General features: G+C 38.6%; 1 protein-coding gene across 1 annotated transcript; it reads right to left on the bottom strand.

Moving 5' to 3' along the window:
• Nucleotides 1-4,112: 4,112 nt before the first annotated feature.
• On the bottom strand, nt 4,113-6,335 carry LOC128982109 (uncharacterized). Its single transcript, XM_054401159.1, has one exon. The coding sequence runs from the start codon at nt 6,333-6,335 to the stop codon at nt 4,113-4,115; it is 2,223 nt and encodes a 740-aa protein (XP_054257134.1).
• Between the last annotated feature and the right edge of the window lie 17,275 nt (nt 6,336-23,610).

The following is a 23,610-nucleotide window of genomic DNA, read 5'->3' as shown; positions in this document are numbered from 1 at the left end:
TATACTATTTGCTAGGGACATGAAGTTTTTTTCGTTTGGCGAGAAGGTGAGGTTTTTTTTGTTTGGCGGGAAAATAAAAGTGAGGTTATGTAACTTGGCGGGAACCTACGCAATACGTTGTTTGGCGGGAATCGGCGGAGAAGAAGTAAGGTTTTTTTCGTTTAGCGCGAAAGTCACTTGGCGGGAAGGTGATTTTTTCGTTTGGCGCGAAAGTGAGGTTATATTACTTGGCAGGAAGGTGATTTTTTCGTCTGGCGCGAAAATAAATGTGAGGTTATGTTACTTGGCGGGAAGGAGAAGTTTTTTCGTTTAGCACGAAAGTGAGGTTATGTTTCTTGGCGGGAAGGTGAAGTTTTTTTCGTTTGGCGGGAACCTACGTATGCAATACGTAAAGTGAGGTTAGATGTTTGGCGCGAAAACAAAAGTGAGATTAGACCACGTGGGACACCAGAGGGCGACCACGTGGGACAAAAGGGGGCATGGCCTAGGGGGAAGGGTGGGGATGAAATGCTGCTCTCTGATTGGTGGCCGCAAGAGCTGCTTTTCCTACTCTTGTACTCTCCTAAAGGCCTGCATTGGTTTGTAAACGTAGAAAATAAGGGCGTGGTATCCCGCGGGTGTATTGGTATTGGTCTTATTGTGTGGAGTACCTACTCAAGTTGCCGCCGGCGATAGGCATTGTTGAACTCCCTGCGGAAGTTACAATTGTCAATCAAAAGCAGCGAATTGAAGCTGGTATTGTGCTGCTAAAGATCGTCTACTCGTCTAACGATGCCAATAGAGCTGCTAGCTCACTTGGGACATGAGTTGGTGGTAACTTATAAACATTCGATCATCATTTTTTATCTTTTTGGTTCGTAGTTAAACTTGCAAGACACTCTCTACAGAACAAAAAAATAGTTTATTAGATAACTTACTAAAAGTAAGTTTTTCTTACATTTTAACCAAGGGACCATCATGACGTAGTTTACATTCATTTAAATTATTAGACTTTGATCCAAACTTAGATGTAAATTGTTCTACTGTTCTTAGAAATATTAACCTAGTAACATTTTTTTATTCATATGTGTATTGAAGAGAACCTTCGACCATATCTACTACTCTTTGATGGTCTTTCAGCCATTTTGCTATTATTGTTTCTGATTGTTTTGGGTTGAACATTGAATATTTTCAATTTTAAGAAATGATTGTTTAGCTTCTGTACCTTCTTAAATATATTGTAGAAAATGTAATACATTTTTTTCATCAATGACCACATGTTTCAAAGATCCTGTAAAGACTAATAAATGAAGATCTCTCAACCTGAAAACCTAATCAATATTCATTTAAAAAACGTATCAACAACTTCCATCAATTCCTGTAACCAAAATTAATTAATGAATGCTTTTAGGTTGTCAACCCAACCACAAATTACTTTCTCAGACGTCTACACGATGAGAGGCTATTTAATCAGCTGCAGGAAGGGTGTTTTTACATCATTCAAGCAATTAGCCTAACAGCTTGGTTACCCGAACACCTGTGGTCAGGTGATATGTGGAGGCAAAAACCCTTACAACCCCCAAACCCAAACCTTCCAAAAACCGTTGGTAACTTTGCTGTTGTTTTAAAATTATACTGCCAATTCACATACATAGGTTACAATAAGATATAAAAATAAGAAATAAATTTCGTGATTTACTCTTTGGGTCATGTTTATGTCATATTCACTCAAAGTTTTATAAAACTGTAGTAACATAAAACTGTTACTATTAAATATTGATAAGACACTTTGTTTTGGACATTTTCTTATCAAGTTGTAATTTTTTTATGGTTTTCTTTCAATGAAAAATATTGTTAAAAAACGTCACATTTGTCATAGTTTAAACTATGTTTTTTTTATTTTCCACGCGCTTATATACAAAAATATTCCCGTTCTATCAAGCAAAAACAGTATACAAAAAACATTTTTACAGCTATAATTATATTTCATACTTGTTAGTTACTTTTGCTTTTTGTCATCACATTTTTGTAACTTCTCAACTTAATAATCCTCTGATCTTAGTAATGGAAATGTTAATAATAAAATATTTGGTAGATAGCAATATTGGATTTTTCTTTGTTTGAAGTTCATTGTTGGTGATGGTGAGTTAATGTTGTTCAAAGGTTTATTGCGGACATTTTGATTTTGATTTTGATTGGATTTTTATGTGAATCCTGCTTTATGGCAAATTAATTCCGACGGTAAAACTTTGTTGTCAATGCTTTTGCAAAGATTTAAACCACCTCGTCGTCCCCTTTTTAAATACGCTCCCTTCCGACAATTTCTTGAATTCCTACAATGCCATTTACATACTGAAAGGTACGATTCGAAATAACTCTCGAAACGTTACGAAGCGATTTAAACGTCACCTGCGGTTTCTTTGCGAGTTGACGATTTGACTTGTAAATCTAGTGCCGAGGGACTCCCTATACTCCTGTGGGGAGCGGTTAGGGGCGCTTTTTGGGGGAGGTAATGTATGAAATGCTCAGTCCCTTAGCTTAAGTCAACAGTTGCCGTTGAGAGGACCAAATTGATTGAGGGATTGCTATTGTCCCCGCCCCAAGTCTCAAGTCAGTTTTCCCCCAGAATCTACCGTTTTCCACGTGCGGTGTTTTGAGCACGTGAGTGGAAAATGTACAACATATTCTATTAGCTTCAATTTTCAGTTTGTTTTCAGATAGATACATTTGTTCCGACAATATTTACAACACAACAAACAACAACAATATTTTAGTTGTAGTTGTACTGACGTTTTCCAGTTATGTAACCCTGCATTTTGTAAAAAGATATTCTTGATTTCTGAACAATTATTATGTGTTATAGTTATTCTATTGTATTACTGTTAATTTCAAACAATGTTAGCTTTTATATTTAAGTTAATTTACCTTAAAAATAGCAAAAACCACAAAACAATTCAGGTTATTTTTGCATACTAGCCTACTACGTGATTATGTTTTGTTACATTGAATTGTTAATACTTTACACCCGAGTTTTATAGTTCCTCTTATTTGAAATATTGCTTAACACTTTATAATAAATATTTTTGTACTGGTCAGCTTTACAATTAATTAATATCCATTATTTCAAACCGGCTAAATTATGTTATTTACGTAATCTTTGCAAAGATCTTCCTCCAAAAATTTGGGTTTTTACTATTCGTGATGAAAAATATCCGCAAAAGATACTTACACAATTAACATAAATTACCGTCATCAAAAGTGCACTTCAAAACGAAGAGCTGATTAACTATTTTGTAATTTTTGGTAAAATAGCGTTTAATCAATTCTAAAAATCTGGCAATTTCCGGAGGGTTATCTTAAAACAATTATATAATCGTTGCAAACGGAATTTATTGTGCAATCGACGCCGTGTCTCTTATGTTAGCAATACCAGCAAAACTCTTAAACAGGTGATTTGCATGACAATCATTGTTTGGTATAATAAGAAAAATATGTACATAGAATGAAATTAATCAGTCTTAATTAGGCTAATTTTTAAAGTGCTAAACAATGTTGAATTGCTGTCACAGACCTTAGTGAAGCTGAAGAGATGTTTGGTTTGGGGTACCCCACCTGACTTGAAGCACTGGGCAATGGCGGCGTCGACGAGGACTGTCCATGTACACGTTGACCTACTTGCACTATTACAATTGTCCGTTAAATAAACAAAAAATAATTTCTACTTGGGATAAAAACAAAACTATTGTCACTTCTATTAGCACTGTACAGACTGATTAATTTAAAGAAAAAAAAGGTAAAAATTGCGGGATGTTGAAAAGATGATGCGGATATACGATAGTAAATATGGTGATAGTTCAGCGGCGGACGACAGTGGACTGCGTCGTTTGGAAAGATATCAGTGTTGAGGGCAAAGGCTGCATACCTTCGTTAGCGGCTGAATAGCGGAAAATTACTTGGGCTAGGTTTTGTTTGAAACGGAAGAATATAAATATGGACTCGATTTAAAAATCATGAAACCTAAAATATCCAACATATCGCCCCCCTTGAACCAACCTGGTTCAATGAAAAAACTGAAAAATGGGAAAAGACAAATGAAAATAAATTGAAAGGGGGTGAAAGGGAATGCTTAGGAATTAATTGGTAGGAAGAAGGGAAACTTTGACGGTTGGCCGACTGAAGTTCCCTGTAGCGGTGCGTAGATGGACCACTCGTACAATTCCGTCTGCTCCTGGAGATACTGCGGTGATTCTTGCAAGTTTCCATTGTAGGGGAGGAGTGTTAGGCTCATGAATAACAACAAGGTCACCAATCTTGAGGTTCTCTGTTTTACTCGTCCACTTAGAGTGATGCTGTAGAGTATGCAGATACTCTTGGGACCATCGAGTCCAGATGTGTTGAGAGAATGCCTGAACTAATTGCCATCTCCTCAAGCGGTTACAAGAAGTTTCATCATATTGAGGTTCAACCATGGATTTCAGAGGTCCACCAGTTAAAAAGTGTCCTGGGGTTAGAGACTCTAAGTCATTCGGATCTCCAGAGAGAGGGGTAAGCGGTCTTGAATTTAATATTGCTTCGACACGTGACACGAGAGTTATGAATTCTTCATAAGTCAGGATTTGGCCACCGATTACTCTATGAAGGTGATGCTTAAAACTCCTAACAGCTCGTTCCCACAAGCCACCTTGATGAGGCGCGTGTGGAGGCAGAAATTTGAAAGAAATGTTGTTTTCTTCAGCAAAACGGTGAGTTACTGGATTGCAAAGGAGGTTGTTAAAACATTTGTGAAGTGCAGCAGCTGCTCCGACAAAGTTGGTTCCACAATCACTATGAATTTCCTTCACTGAACCACGTCTGGAAATAAAACGTGTAAGAGCTGCTATATAAGCTTTTGAGGACAAATCCGACACAACTTCTAAGTGTACGGCTTTCGTTGCAAAGCAGACAAATAGACAAAGATAAACTTTAATAGGCTGAAGCCTTTTTAGGACATACAATTTCACTGTAAATGGTCCGGCATAGTCGACTCCAGTAACATTAAAAGGTCGGGTTGCTACCACTCTTGGGGAAGGTAAGTCTCCCATCAATGGTGTGTTTGGCTTAGGTTTCATTCTGAAACATCTCAGGCGTTTAAAAATCCTGGAGCGTATGATACTACGAGCAGAAAGTATCCAATATTTCTCACGAAGAACAGCTTGGAGTTGTGTTGGTCCACAGTGAAGAAAGATGCGATGATGATAATCAATTATCAAATTTACAACAAAATGATCCTTTGGTAAGATAATTTGATGCTTGGCGCTGTACGGCAACTCAGAATGTTTCAGTCGTCCTCCAACTCTTAACAAACCTTCATCATCCATAAACGGTGAAAGGCGTTGAATGCGAGAAGAACACACATTCTTCTTTGACAGGGAATTAATATCCTCAGAGAAACTCTCTCTTTGAACAAGCCAACAAATCCGTTTGTTCGATACTTCTAACTCTTCAAGTGTGAGAGAATGAGTAATCCTTTGCTTAGTTTTCAAGCAGGAAATAAAACGTAAAACGTAGCCCATGACATGAAGTAGTTTAGTCCATGAAGAGAATTTATTGATAAACTTCAGATCTTGATCTTCAGCTATCGTAAGAAGATTTAGTGTTGTGGTTTTAATTTCTGGGAGTTCCTCTTCGGGAAGATGACTCGATGGTTGAGGCCATGAATCAGATGAACTCTTAAGCCATGTGGGTCCAGACCACCAGAGCTTGTTATGAATAAGAAGAGATGGGGTTAATCCTCTAGAGGCAACATCAGCGGGGTTTTCAAGAGTAGAAATGTGTTTCCATATGCAGGAAGGGGTCAATTCTTGAATCTGTGCAACACGATTTGCAACATATAACTTCAAACGATGAGAAGGGGTGTGAATCCATGAAAGAGCCACAGTGGAGTCACTCCAAGCGGTAACAGAATCTATCTTGTAGCGATCTGAGAGTTGATCAACACAGTAGTGTAACAGTTTGGCTAAAATATGTGCTCCGCACAGTTCAAGGCGAGGAATCGTGATACGTTTCAGGGGTGCCACACGTGACTTGGCTATTAATAAGTTGACATATATACTGCCTTGCGGGTTCTCAGTTCGTAGATAAACACATCCAGCAAAACCGAGTTCACTTGCATCTGAAAATCCATGCAACTGAATATTAACCGCATCACTCAGAGATATGTACCTGCCAATCTCCAAATTTTCAATCTCAGGAAGTTCGTTGACAAAAGTTGACCATCTGTCGATAATATCACTAGGAAGAGTATTATCCCAATCTAGGCCTAGTGACCATATATGCTGCATGAGAGCCTTAGCCCAAAAAATAACAGGGGTAAGCATGCCTGTTACATCTTGTTGTTGTCTTGTTGTTGGAGCATCTTGTCCATCTTAGCGATGGAAGACAAAATTGCTCTTTTGGTAAAAATCAATGGAGCTTCAGAAATTGCATATGAGAATGTGTCTGAGTGTGGATTCCACTTCAGTCCAAGAATACTAACACAAGGTGAGTCAGTTGATAAGCAGTGTTGAGGGGGTAAATTTTCCAATATTTGGCTATTGTTAGACGCCCATTTGCGAAGTTCAAAGCCTCCTTTTCGTAAAAGGTTTATTACATCTTGCTGTAATTTTGCAGCTTCTTCAACAGTATCGCTGCCTAGTAGCGCATCGTCTACGTAAATTTGTCGTTTAAGTGCATGAGCAGCAAGTTCATGATTCTTTCCTTCATCATGAATTAATTGTTGTATTACTCGATTAGCCAAAAATGGCGAAGAAGTCATACCATAAGTAACGGTTGTCAACTGAAAAACTCGAAGCGGCTGTGACATTTCTTCTCTCCAATAGATGAGTTGAAAACGTTGGTCTTGTTCATGAATAGAGATCATACGGAACATCTGTTTGATATCACAAGCAAAGGCGATCCTATTTTGACGAAAACGTAGAATTATGTCTGTTATTTAATTATGTAACTTGGGTCCTTGATGCTGTAGACTGTTAAGTGTTACACCAGTTGAAGTTTGAGAGGACGCATTAAATACAACACGTATCTTTCCATCCTTAAAGACACCGTGGTGTGGTAAGAAGCAATGATATTGGTTATTTAGATCAAATAAGTTTGAGGGTTTCATTTAACCAGAGGATTCGTAGTCATTCATAAATTCAATGTACTTTTCTTTGAAATCAGGTTGCGATTGAAACTTACGTTCAAGCGATTTGAAGTTTGTAAAGCAACTGTAGAAGAATTTCCTAGTTTTACTGGATTTTCTTTGAACGGTAAACAACAAACATATCTTCCCGTCTCGTCACGAGAGTGAGTTTTCAAAAAATGATCTTCACATTCCATTTCCTCTGGGGATAGCTTAGAACAAGCAGGTGGTTCTTCCAATGCCCAAAATCGCTGAAGTGTTTCATGAAGTGTAAGATCATTGATGGAAAGTAAAGTCGTCAATCCACTGAAGGTTTGGCCGTCTTGTGAAGTAGGCACGTTCCCAAGGACAACATATCCAAAAATAGTGTTTATAGTGTATGGCATACGATCACCAAGACTGGTGGCAGATCCAATAATAGTTTGAGCAAACAGATCCGCACCGATGAGCAAATGTCCAGGAGTGTCGAAGTTGGGATCGGCAAGTGCGTATTCTTTGATTTGAGCCTTTATTTCAGAAGATATCTTGACACTAGGCATATCATTGGTAATTCTATCAAGTATGAGGACAGGATGTGCCGTAGCAAGTGTTTTCCCGTTAAGCGAAGAAATATTTACAAAGGAAAGTCCCTTAGGCTTTATTCGAGCTGAGGCAATGCCCTTTATCTCGTGAACGCCAACAGACGAACGCTGAATGTGAATCATACTGGCACAGTGTTCAGATATTATACTCGTTTGTGATGCACTATCAAGCACAGCTCGGACAATAATATTATGACCATTCGAGGTAGAAATTTTTACCAATGCAGTGGCAAGAAGTACAGTACAGTTGTGGCTGGCAGCACCAGTGTCTACATGAGCAGAGAGTGTATTTGATTCAAATCCTTGCGGTACAGGAGCCTTCAATTGTGTTGTGGAATTGGCCTGAGTCTTATTCGAGGGCTTAACAGATTTTTTCATTATAGGCTGGTCCGTTTTGTAAAAATGCAGTAGCGTATGGTGTCGCTTAAAACAAACTCGACACGAACTGGATGACTTACATGAGCCTAAGAAATGTCGTCCTAAACAATTAACACATAGGCTATTGTTCTTAATGAAGTTGAACCTATCGTGTGGTGATAAGGCACCAAAAACATCACAGCGAAAAATGTTATGCGATGCTCCATTGCAGTAAGCACAAGTATGAGCTTGTTCATTGTCATTAGAAGAAAGCATTACAACTTTGCTTGGCTTGGGACTAGCGGTTTGCCTACCTAGATAAGGCATGTTCTTACTACTTCCATAGTTTTTTAACTGAAGGGAAGAATTAGCATGTGAGGTCGAGCCTAAGTTAGCCGCCTCTCTGTAAGAACACTCATTTTCCAGAAAGTTTATTATTTCTGTGACAGAAGGAACCTGTTTTGAGTCATCTCGTTTTTGTTCAAAATCTGAACGCATAGCGGAATCAAGCTTTCTCAAAATATGTGTACTTAAGATCAGGTTGTCATCAGTTATGTTATGGCCAAGTGCTTTAAGAGCTTGCTGATTTCCATTAAAAATTGAAATAAAATTCCTAAGTTGTGTAACATTAGGCTTAGTAAGCTGCGGTAGGTCCAAGATGTTAGTAGAATGTAATGAAATCAAGAGCCTTGTATTGTGGTACCTCTTAAGCAGGGTTTGCCAAGCAATTACATAATTAGCACTATTTAGTGGTATAGACTTAACTAAGTTCAAAGGTTCATCTGAAAGACAGCTTATGAGATATGAGAATTTCTCAACATTAGAAATTGTTTTATTATTATGTACAGTACTTTCAAACAGGCCATGAAATGAGACCCATTGCTCAGGATTGCCAGAGAATGTTGGCAGTTTGATTTGCGGCAATTTCACAGTCAGATTAACTGTAGGAGTAGTAGGGCCTACCTCGGAAGTAGAGTCATTTAGGCGTGACTCTTCAAGTTTAACTGGTGGAAGTAACAAACTAAAGTTTGACTGAATCTCAACAAAATAATCAGAAATTTTTTCTTGCAGTGAAGTAATTTTATCATCTTGAATATCTTCAGGAGTGGGAGTAGTTTGAAAAAGTTTATTTACTATTCTCTCAAATTCTGAGTGCTTGGTTATTGCACTTTGAGACAAGAGTTTAAGTTTAGCAATCTGTTGCTCGCTTAAAGTAGTCACAACCTGAGTTTCTTTCAATGCATTGACTTGTTTATTTATTGACCCAAGCCTTGCTTGAATAAGTTCACTCTGTTTGGTGAAGGAAGAAAACCTCATGTTGAAAGAAAATTAAACATAGGAAATATTCAGCACAAAACAAATCTGCAGTAATGATAAGACAATAAAATATAATTTGACTTTCCTCAATTTAATCAAATTCTCAAATGCACAAGTTAGGCCTATAGTCTATGCTTAGGCTATGGGTAGCACAGGCAAAAGCAACACTGCATAGGTAGTACAACTTAATGGTGTGCTATCAAATACATAATAATAAGAGATGCTTTCTTAACAAAATAGGTTAACTATTTATACCAATAATCCAAACTATTTTGTGGCTTAAATAGTTTAAGAAATATTTCCAAGTATATGTGCAGTATAACTTACTTGTCGTAATCTATCATCAGCAAAATATTCACATAGGTATTTCTCATATTAATCCAGTGCACATTAAAACCATTGAAAATAATATCAGTTATATTATTTGTTTACTTATTAACTGCAATGATAATTATTTGAATCAGTCAATAAGTTCGAAATCAAAGTCAATCTTGAGTAGATTTGAGGTTATTCTGACTATCACTCAAATGTAGTAATGTAAACAAAAATCTGACAAGCTGACAGCTAAAGTGAACTGACAGGCTGACAAGCGATGCGGTAGTGAAGTCTTGATATTTGTAGCCGTAGACTCGACGTCGTAGATGGCTGTGGCAGTGACGTAGCGGTTAGCGGACAGGAAATTCCAGGAAGGAATATTGGAATAGTCTATTTGAAACAGGAACAGGAATGTCAATTTGGACTCACAATCGTACAGGAAAAGGAGCACAAATACAAAATGGCGGAATGAGCAAAATTATTCCACGCAATGAGAAACGAAATCGAAATGAAATACCATTCAGCTAGAATACGTAAAAAATGAAGTGATATTACAAGTATTCGTGGTAGGAATAAATAAAATTATGTTCTAACCAGAAACTGGTAAAATAATCCGGTTCGATGAGGCCCAAAAAATGTTTGGTATAATAAGAAAAATATGTACATAGAATGAAATTAATCAGTCTTAATTAGGCTAATTTTTAAAGTGCTAAACAATGTTGAATTGCTGTCACAGACCTTAGTGAAGCTGAAGAGATGTTTGGTTTGGGGTACCCCACCTGACTTGAAGCACTGGGCAATGGCGGCGTCGACGAGGACTGTCCATGTACACGTTGACCTACTTGCACTATTACAATTGTCCGTTAAATAAACAAAAAATAATTTCTTCTTGGGATAAAAACAAAACTATTGTCACTTCTATTAGCACTGTACAGACTGATTAATTTAAAGAAAAAAAGGTAAAAATTGCGGGATGTTGAAAAGATGATGCGGATATACGATAGTAAATATGGTGATAGTTCAGCGGCGGACGACAGTGGACTGCGTCGTTTGGAAAGATATCAGTGTTGAGGGCAAAGGCCGCATACCTTCGTTATCGCGAAGAGCGGCTGAATAGCGGAAAATTACTTGGGCTCGGTTTTGTTTGAAACGGAAGAATATAAATATGGACTGGATTTAAAAATCATGAAACCTAAAATATCCAACAATCATAGTGCGGAGCCTTTGGCGAATTTCCAACCGAGCTTTGAATTCCAATTGTATTCTTTTTTTAGCTATAAAAAGTATTAAAAACTCCTACCCAATATAAGTGCTATTTCTTTAACTACTATAGTAGTGCCGTTCAAAAGCTACATTAAATATATTTCAATATAATATATTTATTTGATCCCCTGATGCAGCTACAATCAGTTAGTTACTTACTGTACAAACATTAGCTAGGTTCCTGTTGTACTAAATGACTCTGTATTGTATGAATGATGTGTATATTGATCCCCTGATGCAGCTTAATACAATCAGTCAGTTACTTATATTGTACAGGCATTAGCTACGTTCCTGTTGTACTAAATGGCTCTGTATTGTAAGAACGAACTGTATATTGATCCCCTGATGCAGCTTAATACAATCAGTCCGTTACTTATATTGTACAGGCATTAGCTACGTTCCTGTTGTACTAAATGGCTCTGTATTGTATGAATGATGTGCATATTGAACCCATGATGAACCTATGATTCATCTATGATGCATCAATGATCCATCTTTGATGCATCTATGATGCATCAATGATCCATCTTTGATGCATCTATGATGCATCTATGATTCATCTATGATGCATCAATGATCCATCTTTGATGCATCTATGATGCATCAATGATCCATCCTTTGATGCATCTATGATGCATCTATGATTCATCTATGATGCATCAATGATCCATCTTTAATGCATCTATGATGCATCAATGATCCATCTTTGATGCATCTATGATGCATCAATGATCCATCTTTGATGAATCTATGATTCATCTATAATGCATCAATGACCCATCTTTGATGCATCTATGATGCATCAATGATCCATCTTTGATGCATCTATGATGCATCTATGATTCATCTATGATGCATCAATGATCCATCTATGATTCATCTATGATGCATCAATGATCCATCTTTGATGCATCTATGATGCATCAATGATCCATCTTTGATGCATCTATGATGCATCTATGATTCATCTATGATGCATCAATGATCCATCTTTGATGCATCTATGATGCATCAATGATCCATCTTTGATGCATCTATGATGCATCAATAATCCGCATCTATGATTCATCTATGATGCATCAATGATCCATCTTTGATGCATCTATAATGCATCTATGATTCATCTATGATGCATCAATGATCCATCTTTGATGCATCTATGATGCATCAATGATCCATCTTTGATGCATCTATGATGCATCTATGATTCATCTATGATGCATCAATGATCCATCCTTTGATGCATCTATGATGCATCTATGATTCATCTATGATGCATCAATGATCCATCTTTGATGCATCTATGATGCATCTATGATGCATCAATGATCCATCCTTTGATGCATCTATGATGCATCTATGATTCATCTATGATGCATCAATGATCCATCTTTGATGCATCTATGATGCATCAATGATCCATCTTTGATGCATCTATGATGCATCTATGATTCATCTATGATGCATCTATGATTCATCTATGATGCATCAATGATCCATCTTTGATGCATCTATGATGCATCAATGATCCATCTTTGATGCATCATAGATGCATTAATGATCCATCTTTGATGCATCTATGATTCATCAATGATCCATCTTTGATGCATCTATGATGCATCTATGATTCATCTATGATGCATCTATGATGCATCTATGATTCATCTATGATGCATCAATGATCCATCTTTGATGCATCTATGATGCATCTATGATGCATCTATGATTCATCTATGATGCATCAATGATCCATCTATGATGCATCTATGTTCCATCTATGATGCATCTATGTTCCATCTATGATGCATTCCATCTATGACGCATCTATGTTCCATCTATGAAGCATCTATGATGTATCTATGATGAATCTATGATGCATCTATGATGCATCTATGATCCATCTATGATGCATCTATGATGCATCTATGATGCATCTATGATTCATCTATGATGCATCAATGATCCATCTTTGATGCATCTATGATGCATCAATGATCCATCCTTTGATGCATCTATGATGCATCTATGATTCATCTATGATGCATCAATGATCCATCTTTGATGCATCTATGATGCATCTATGATTCATCTATGATGCATCAATGATCCATCTTTGATGCATCTATGATGCATCAATGATCCATCTTTGATGCATCTATGATGCATCTATGATTCATCTATGATGCATCAATGATCCATCTTTGATGCATCTATGATGCATCAATGATCCATCCTTTGATGCATCTATGATGCATCTATGATTCATCTATGATGCATCAATGATCCATCTTTGATGCATCTATGATGCATCAATGATCCATCTTTGATGCATCTATGATGCATCAATGATCCATCTTTGATCCATCAATGATCCATCTGCGAGTGAACGTACATACAACCGTGAAATTTGGATTAGATTTTTGGAAAAATGCGAAGAAAAGAAAGTTCCACTTGAACTGGTGGTCTATCACGAAGATATGAACAACTGCACAGTTAGAGAGTCCCATAATATTATTTCGAGATTTAGACCGTTTCCGGATATTTTTGGTAAGGTTTTACCATTGCGCAACCTTCATGGTAGCATAAACTTTACCCAGATTTACCTTCGAATGCTCGAATACGGTTGCAATATTCCCTATGCAGCAAGATGTATTGTATTGACTGAACGGACTCTACCAATAAGATCACCTCTGACGATTTATAAAACTGCGATGGCTTCGAAATGCCATATCGATGTGAGTTATAATGTAGCATATGGTCCGGTACCTCCGGGATTACCGATATCTCGTGGTAAACCTTATGCCGGGGTAAACAACTTGTGCCAAGGACTGTTTACAACAGAATTTCTAAAGGCTGCGTTGCCAACTTTACAACAATATAGCGAACGTTTTGGGATAAGTTTCAATAATGGTGTGTATACGATAACTGATCGTCAACTGTTTGACCGGTGGCGTGAATTTACTGGAGCGAATCCAAGTGAGTTTTGGTTATTGAACTCGTTTCTGTTACACCACAATGAGATGAAACGTCCTATGTCTTTTTTGCAGAGGTATATGGAAAAAAGTGACGTTAGTGAGCGGTATACCGTAGCAGAAATACCACAATGGAGAGATGATTGGAAAAGAACGTTTGTTTTTCGGAATTGGTCAAAAAGGTACACTATTCCACAATTTGATCTAGTGACAAAGAGATACTACCGAGATATAGATATTACTTCAGGGATATCTTTGAAAGAAGTAGTGCACTACCTACGTAAACATAAGAAACGTGCACTATTTTTTCGGCAAATTGAATTGCCTTAAGAGGCTAGCTGTGGTGTTTCAGGCTCATTATCAAAGATGACGCGGAAGAATAAACATCTCACCCTGCAAATAGCAGAGTTGAAAGAAGCAGTTAGGCGTAAATTTAGACAGTTTAAAGATGGCAGTGTGGAGAGCTAAAAACTGCTGGAACAGCAATACAAACCGTTAATTAGAGAACTGAAAAAAGGCGAACCGAAAACAGATGTTAAAATTGAACAGCTTTCTAAAGAAGAGCCAATGGACTATGAGAGCGATGACGATGATTACATTGGTCAACCGTTTAAACCAGAAGCCATATCAACACCTAGAGCTGAAACTAGTCAATTGGAAGAGGTTGTTTCGTCTCAATTAGGCTTTCAAACAGCATCCAAGTACATTGAAGAGCAGTTTGAGAACCCGTTAACTAGAAAATACATGACCCAGTTTATACGAGACGCCGGTGGAAAACATAGAACTATTGACCACGACTATGGTCCGAGGTTTGATGAAAGAGGAAAAACTTTAATGATTGGAAACAAAGTGATGGAATTTGACACTGACGGTACCATTATTGTTAACAACACGAGATACCCACCTTCCGAGGGGCTCTATGAACTTATATTTAAAAGACTGCCAAACAGCGATGTGTATACAGAGGACGATCTAAATGCTTACAAAAGTATATTGATTGCATCAAATGCTCACAAAAAGGGTTATAATTTTGACAATCAAATCAAACGTGATAGTAGTTTGAAATACAGACACGTGATCAAAGATCTGTTTCCCGTCAGACAGGGTAGAGGAATGTCGTGGAAAAGTACAAAGTCTCGCGATTTAGTGCATTGGGATAATCCCAACGAGTTGGTCGATAGACTAAAACTGTTGGTAGCATCAGCTGAAACGGGAAATACTTCACATAGTAACGAGATTGTTAACATTGTAGAGGAACTGCACGAAGCAGGATACATAAAAGGTAGCGGAAACAGTCGATACAAGTCAGTCTCACGATGGGCATAGACAAGTTTGGACGTTATACGAAGAAGGAGAAAGGTCTTGTTGGACCCAAAGGCGAAGGCTTTGCATTATCACAGGATGGTAGCTACGATATGCAAGGTAAACGTCTGTGCAATGTCGACGATCCAAAAGACAATCTTGATGCGATGAATTTTAGATCGCATGCGAATTCACTTTTAAACTGTATGACACTGCAAAGTGGTCATTTTGATGCTCAAAACACACGTGTATGTAACATAGCTGATCCAGTTGATGTTAAAGATGCGGTAACAAAACAATATATGGATCTTCATACCCCGCTAAAGTTCTCTGACGCCACTGCATACTCGATACATCATTACCGGCTGCAAGATGTTGCTCCACCAAAGGCGGATGGAGATGCCGTTAACCTATCATTTCTCAAGGAAAACACTATAACACGAGGTGCGGGGTCTTTTGATGCAAAACAGTTGGTCATACAGAATGTTGCCTCCCCAGTTGCCAACAAAGACGCTGTAAATCTCGAGTATTTCAATAAAAACACGTTGCAAAAAAATAAAAATGGAGCTTTTGATGTTAAAAATACAGTTATTCAGAATGTAGCACCCCCCAGTAAAGGGGGAGATGCCGTAAATAAACAATACTTGGACAATCATACACCTTTACAAGGCGGGCTAGCATGGAATTTCAAGAATAATCGGTTAGGACAGGTCTCCGATCCTTCCCACATTCACGATGCGGTTACCTTGCAATATCTACAAAATAATTAAATTTTACCCGATAAAGATAAACATTGGGACGTTAAAAGTAAACGGCTGACAAACGTAGGTAAACCACGGTGGTTAAACGATGCTGTAAATAAAGAATACGTCAAGGAAGTGGTGGCAGATCTAGCCTATACACTGTACAAACAGATAAACAGGGGGAGGGCTAGTTACCCTAGTTTTGAAGATTGGAATACACAGGTTGTCCGGGAACAGTCTACATGGGACGATCTATTTAAAACATTGTAGTTCGTATCAGTCATCAGTTATAAAATGGCAGGGAAGAGGAAAACATCGGTTAGACGCAAACGAGCAGTCACAGGAAGAGGTATTATATCCTCCGTTGTAAACAAAGCTGTAGATTTGTTACCATTTGAAGCTCACTTACCTGGTTATAATTACTGTGGGCCAGGTACAAAATTAGCCAAAAGATTAGCTAGAGGTGACAAAGGAATCAACGGATTAGACGAAGCTTGCAAACAGCACGACATTGCGTACTCGCAATACAAAGATTCCGAGAACAGACGGCAGGCTGACGCTGAGTTGGCCGAACGCGCGTGGCGACGATTTAAATCCTCAGACGCATCTTTGGCTGAAAAAGCATCTGCTTGGGCTGTTACTACAGCTATGAAGACTAAAACAAAGTTAGGGGGTGGTAAAAAGAAGAAGAAAAGCCCAGTTAAGCGTAAATCTCCTACCAAAGGAAACGGGTTGTACCTTAGACCGTACCCAAAGGGTAAAGGTTTGTACCTAAGGCCTTACCCAAAACAAGGAGCCGGTAAGAAAAAGACAAAGAAAAGAGTTGGTAAAAAAAAAGCTCGATCCCAATAAGGCCTTTGACAAATTATGATTTATTACACTATGCAAAAGAACTACGTATACCACACTTTAGAGGAGTTTATATGAGAGACACTCTACCTAGCGCACCAAAAGAAAATGGATCGGCTATTGTAAACTTGGATTCTAGTTTCGGCAACGGTACTCACTGGGTGTGTTATAAAAAGGTAAAAGATATCGTGTACTATTTCGATAGTTTTGGTAATCTCAAGCCCCCACGTGAACTTTTACAGTATTTTGGTAACTGCGACATTTACTATAACTACGAGCGGAAGCAAAATTTCAATTCAGTTGTATGCGGACACTTGTGCCTACAGTTTCTCGACAATGTTTAGCTTGAGTGGAAGAGGTTCATATGTTTCAAAAGATTACTTCCCACCTGTTGACGTTAGTGAAGGAGAATGGGAGATTGGTCTTATAGACTTGATGACGTTTCACTCTATCCCAAATATTGAAGCGGGTAAAAATAACAAATTTTATTACGGTGATGGTAGGATGATTGAGATAGCTGAAGGTGCATATGAGATTGAAGATTTAGAAACTGCTCTAAAAGAAAAAGTAGGGAAGGATGTGGAATTGGAATTGAAAGCAAATAACAATACGCTAAAATCGGAAATAAAGTGTAGCCAAGCTATTGATTTTACACAAAGTAACACGCTTGCTCCTCTACTGGGTTTTGATAGTAAAATTTTGAAAGCAGGTGAAAAACACGCTTCCGACAGAACAGTAAGCATCATTAATGTTAACGTAATACGCGTAGAGTGTAATATAGTTCGAGGTTCGTATGACAATGGAGCTGAGGGCCATGTTATACACGAGTTCTACCCAAACGTGGGTCCGGGCTATAAAATAGTGGAGGTACCCAACACAATCATTTATTTGCCTGTGAACGTCAAGAGGATAAACAACGTTACAATCACTCTCAAAGATCAAAACGGTGAGAGAATCAACTTGAGAAACGAAAATATATCCATCAGACTGCATATAAGGAGGAAAAATGGGTTTGGTATTTAGGGAGGTTACAAAATCTTTACCCATCAGTAAGCGTCAAGACACTGTACGATTAACATCAACCAATACAAAGTTTTTGCGCTCATTAGGATTTAAAGTTCAAAATGCTGGACATAGAAAATAAAGCAGAGTACAGTGATGTAATCACAGGTATTGAGTTTCACACTCATAAACCGTACGCTTCATCGACCTTTAAGAATAACGATGAAATACGTATACCAATCAGTCAACAGGACATAATAACTGCACCGTTTGACAGTACCCTCCATATCGTGGGCAGAGTTAGCGGAAAGAAACAGGATGGAACTGCTGCAGAAGTTCATCTTGTCAATAATGCTGTGGCGTTTCTTTTTGACGATATTAGATATGAAATCGGGGGTGTCGAGGTCGATCGAATAAAAAATGTAGGTATAACAACCACCATTAAAAACCTGTTATCGGTTCAACAGGGTGAACTAGAAAGTTTAAAAAAACGCTTGTTGGTTAGGTTCTGGGAAAACGGAGAAAATTACAGAGTTTTCGTTCAGTGTTCCTTTGCACATGTTGCTGGGTTTTGCCGAGGACTATAAGCGTGTAATTGCTAATGTCAGACAAGAATTGATCCTTTTGCGGTCATCTACCGATTTAAACGCAGTGCACAGTACAAATGCTGCTGAAGTAGTTTTGGAAATTACAGGGGTATACTGGAGGGTGTCACACGTTACCGTATCTGATCCTTACCGTTTGAAACTACTAAAGATGATTGAAAAAGATACAAAAGTGCATTTACCGTTTAGATCGTGGGAACTGCACGAGTATCCATCAGTACCACAGACCACTTTACAATCGTGGACTGTAAAGACCTCCAGTCAGCTTGAAAAACCCCGTTACGTAATCATAGGATTTCAGACTAGTCGCAAGAATGACATAAAAAAGGACATGTCATGCTTTGATGCTTGCGATCTAAAAAATATTAAAGTTTATTTAAATTCGCAGTACTATCCATATGATAACATTCACGGTGATTGGTCCATCTTCTATGAAATGTTTTTCCGTTTCCATTCTTCGTACTACGGGAAACAAAGCTATCCAGCAGTGGACAAAGAAAAATACAAAGATAAAGCACCCCTGTACGTTATTGACTGTTCAAAGCAAAATGATTCCATAAAATCGGGCCCTATTGATGTGCGAGTAGAGTTTGAGTCGGGTACAGCCTTTACAGCAAATACGTCCGCGTACTGTTTACTTTTACACGATACTCACATGACATATTCATTACTGACAGGTACTGTTAATAAGGTAACCGTTTAAAGAAAATTTAGTATGAGCGATGACGTCGCAGGGAGCGGATGTGAGTATAGAGCCGATGCTCATTCCCAAGAGCAAGGAACCTATAAATTTACTAACTGGGGTTTTCTTGAAATCAGACTATCATTTGGATAATGACCTAACAAAATGTGTCGTGACGGGGATTTTTCTAAATAGAGGGCTCGGAGTATTATTTAAAGGTAGAAAAGGTTGTGTTTATTGGTCGTACGATGCATTTTGTCAGCTTGCAGCTCACTTTAATGACGTCACCCTAGCACTCGAGGGTAAGAACCAATACTCGTTCAAAGTAGATACGGGGGAGGATATTAGGGTTAACATGGTCTTTGGTCATCAGTATGCTTACGTCTCTGACGGCGAGCACTCTATAACTCTCAACCAGAATGAATGGTGCATGTTTGTTAATAACCTCCCTCTAATTTACATTTCACTTAGGGAGCTTTTTTACCGGGACGATTTAATCAAAGAGTGTATCAATCAAGTCCTTTCCGGTGTGAACGAGTGTACAGATCAGTTACCTACTTTAATAGCCGAACGTTTGTTTAACGAGATATCACTGTACAAAAGGTGGCCAAATGGCGTTTGCAGTAGTTGAGTTTCAAGCCTTCATAGATAACGATAACAAATTTATAATTAAAGAGTTGGCCGTTGTCGGTGGCTCTTTAAACTGCCAAATTATTTTCAAACCACCTTATAGTATTACAAATTTAAATGAAAAAATGCAAAGAACCGCTCGCTGGTTAACTCGGCATCACGGTATCCGTTGGAATGAAGGGTCTGTACCGTACAATGAAGGTTTAATTACAGCACTTTGCATTCCTTTTAAAATTATTTACACAAAAGGCAGAGAAAAGGCAGAGTTTTTGCGAGGGTTTCATCCCAACGCACGGGAAATTTCTGGCCCGTCCATTTACAATTTCTGCCTACCGGGAATAAGCTGTGTCACCGGTGACCATAAAAGGTGCGCTTTCAGCGCAGCCTACACTCTACAGTACTATTTAAACCTTTCACTCCATAAAACCGGTCAGTATGAGCTTGGAGATGGAGAACGCCTGGTCACTGTTGTCTCAGGAGAGCAAAGAGCCCCACGGGGTTCTAACAGACAAATTTGTCATGAAATTTAGTAGATTTTTAGATTGGGAAATTTTATCGTCCTATTATGATTTTTCCATTGAAATGCTCAGAATATACTTTCACAGAGTGAACTGGGCTCCAATTTTAAAGCGCCAGAAATTCCCCGAATACTTTCTTCGGGAAATGGCTGTAAACTTTGACGGGTGCTGGAGTATTGTATGTAAATATCAAAAGTTGTCGGAATCTTTTATCCACGACTTTGCAAGTAAAGTAGATTGGGACAATGTAGTTTTATATCAAGATGTAAGTAGTAATTTTGTAGATAATCATTTAATGTACATGGATAGAGACGTTCCTTATTAAAAAACGGATTATAGTTCGAGGTGTTTCCTTGTGTGTGTGTGTGTGTGTGTGTGTACTCGCCCAACAGGCAGGCTTAAAATCCATAAGTCCAGGGGCTGGTACGGAGGTTGGCCTAAAAATCGTAAAACATTGCGTTATCCTCCCTATGTGTGAGTGTGTGTGAGTATGTGTACTCGCCCAACAGGCAGGCTTAAAACCCATAAGTCCAGGGGCTGGTACGGAGGTTGACCTAAAAATCGTAAAACATTGCGTTATCCTCCATGTCACCTAATTTCCCTCTCACCTCGGACTATAATCTGACAAAAAAATAACAAAAACTTTTAAATCTCTGTCATTCTTAGTAAATGAAATGACGTAGGCTAAAATGAACGGTTCGCCTAGTAAATAGCCTGATGACTTTCAAAATGAACGGGTTGACAGAGACAAAAAAAACATATAAAAGTAAAATATCCTTTGTCAGTGGCAAAAAGGGTTAATTGAAAGGCTTCACCGAGTAAATAACCCTTTACATTTGTCAAAGGACCAAAAAATGGGAGGTGGCAAATCTGTTATGGAGTGGTCATCACCGTAGGCTGCGATGGTTGGGGCAGCCTACCCCAGAGGTTAGGACTCTTGGTGAAGCTCTGGGTTAACAAAAAGAACGCGCTGGGACCCTACGGCCTAGCCTAACAGCTTACCGTGGTGTGGAAACTGGGTCACTTGTCTAAACTCCAAAGAACGGGTAGAATCTCTCCACAAACAAAACATTTGAGTTTGTCAAAGTCCAAATCACAGATATTTGTAACAAACCAACCACATTCTTCATCAGCACCATCAATCAAAAATGAATTACACACTCTGCAGCAAATGAATCTATTGAATATCGGATAGTACCAGAATTTCACTAAACACTGTCCGTACTCCATAGTCTACGCGGCGGAAGTACCTAGAGGGTTCTCTCCCTCCTGTCAAAAGTACCTAAAGGGGGGATCTCCCCTTGTGATTTTATATTTAGAACAAGGGTGCCTATTTAAGCACAAAACACGTGCAAGCTTCTCAAAGCCATGGCTCCTGTCAACGTGTGTGTTTTCCTACTGATGCTAGTGTCCTCTTCTGACGCTGCTCCAGAAAAACGTCCAAGAGTAAGTACTAGTAACATAAAGTACTAAACAAAACACACATTAAAATGTAAACTGATTTGAGTTTCTTTTCAGGAAGAAACCCCTCCTAGGACAAGAGACAGAAATTATATTTTAACAAGTACAACATTTTTAAGTGACGAGCGAGCTACATCCGTTATCCAAGCGGTGGGTTTATTTGTATGATTTTTGTTAAACTTTTATCCACCATTTAAGCTGCATTTACAACATATCCATATTTTTATTTAGATGGCTGAAGACCGTACATCTCCGATTGACAGAGCTCTTGTGGAAGCCGAGGATGCGGCTAATAATTCACGCGTGAGCTTGGACCAGCCTCCACCAGTCTACACTACATTGACCCCTGTACAAAGATCTCAAGAACCCCAACCATCAACATCTTTAGGGGTGCCAAGAGTCCTTCCGCAATGGATGCGAGCTCACCCTGAACCATCAACCTCAACAGGAAGAACTAGGGTAAGGAGATCGGGATTGGGGAAAATACATATAAGTATACATTTAGGCATACAATAAACACTTACCTATGTTTCCAGATGCGACGGTCTGCTGCTCGGTGTGTATCGTGCCAAGTTGAAGCCGATCGTCAACAAATTCGAGAGTTTAGGCTGGCCGATTTTTTACAAAGATGGAGTGGTAGCCGACCGGAAGGTTACGAACTAATTGATATCTTGACAGTAGTTCAGACTGTCAGAGTGGAATTGCAGGACACACTATGGCTAACTAACCACTTTATGGAGGATACAAATGTCCCAGAAATGATCCGTATAGCACCCGCAATTTGGGAAGACATCCGAGACTCGTTGGAAGCAATACTAGTTTCCACTGGAGAGCGAATAAACAGAACTAGAGATATCGATAGCGATACCAGTTCTAATGAAGAATTGCCCTCTGCAGGAACAATCAGTTGTCGTATTTGTTTTGAAAATCTACCGACTATAGTATTAATGACTTGCTGGCACACTCTTTGTAAAAATTGTGCTAATCGTATTGTTAGGTGTCCATTCTGTAGAAAGGCCGTCCTCGGCAGGAAAGAATTATATTTCTAAGCCCCGCCCTAGGGCGCTCCCCACTACCCCGGTATAAAACCAGAGGCATCTGCCGAGGGTAGCCACTCTCCACATCCTACCAACTCCACAACTCTCTCAAGGTAAATATCGCTGCTGTAGTTTACTAATGTAGCTTGTAGTGTAAAAATAACAGCATAGGGCCTCTTTACTATCATAGTTCCCATAGTTTTTAGGGATCAACCGGGGATCAAACCAGCAACCTCCAGATTTAAAAGCAAACACTATAACCACTCGACTATCCATACAATATTATTACGACAATATTATATGGTTTTAGATGGATCTTTCTACAAAGCTGTCGTCTTGCGAGGTGCTCTCTTCCCCTTTGAAAGTCCCCATCAAAGATCTGACCGAGCCGGCGAAAATTCAATCTGCTAGACGAATCAACACGAGATTCGGAACCATGGTGATCGTACTACACGTCACCACATCTGCCGGCGAGGAGAGGGTGACATTTTTACCCTCGAGGTTCACCAGCCTCCTCACAGACGAAGATCTAGAATGTTTCACAAACTCTAAATTGTATAGTGTTAAATGTACGGGGATGGTGGGGAATTCCCCAAATGTGCTTATTTATAAACATTAGTTTTTAGCATGTTGTTCAGTAGTAGTAGTGCTCAGTAGTTTTTAACACTTCACTCAATTCTTTATAAATTAGTAATGTGTCTTGCTTGTAGAATAAATATTTGTAACATTATAACTGCGTTTTCAATTCCAAGTGCACCCTCAAAATAAGGGAGGGGGGTATTATATGGTATAATACTAAGCCAGTTCCTCTAGATACAAGTACAATACGATATAATAC

The sequence above is a fragment of the Macrosteles quadrilineatus genome, unplaced genomic scaffold (assembly GCF_028750875.1).
Source record: "Macrosteles quadrilineatus isolate MER2022 unplaced genomic scaffold, UCM_ALF_1.0 Scaffold_113__1_contigs__length_334533, whole genome shotgun sequence".
In the NCBI taxonomy this organism is placed as follows: Eukaryota; Metazoa; Arthropoda; class Insecta; order Hemiptera; family Cicadellidae; genus Macrosteles; species Macrosteles quadrilineatus.
Note: the sequence above shows the minus strand (reverse complement) of the source record. Positions and strands in the feature narration are given on the sequence as shown.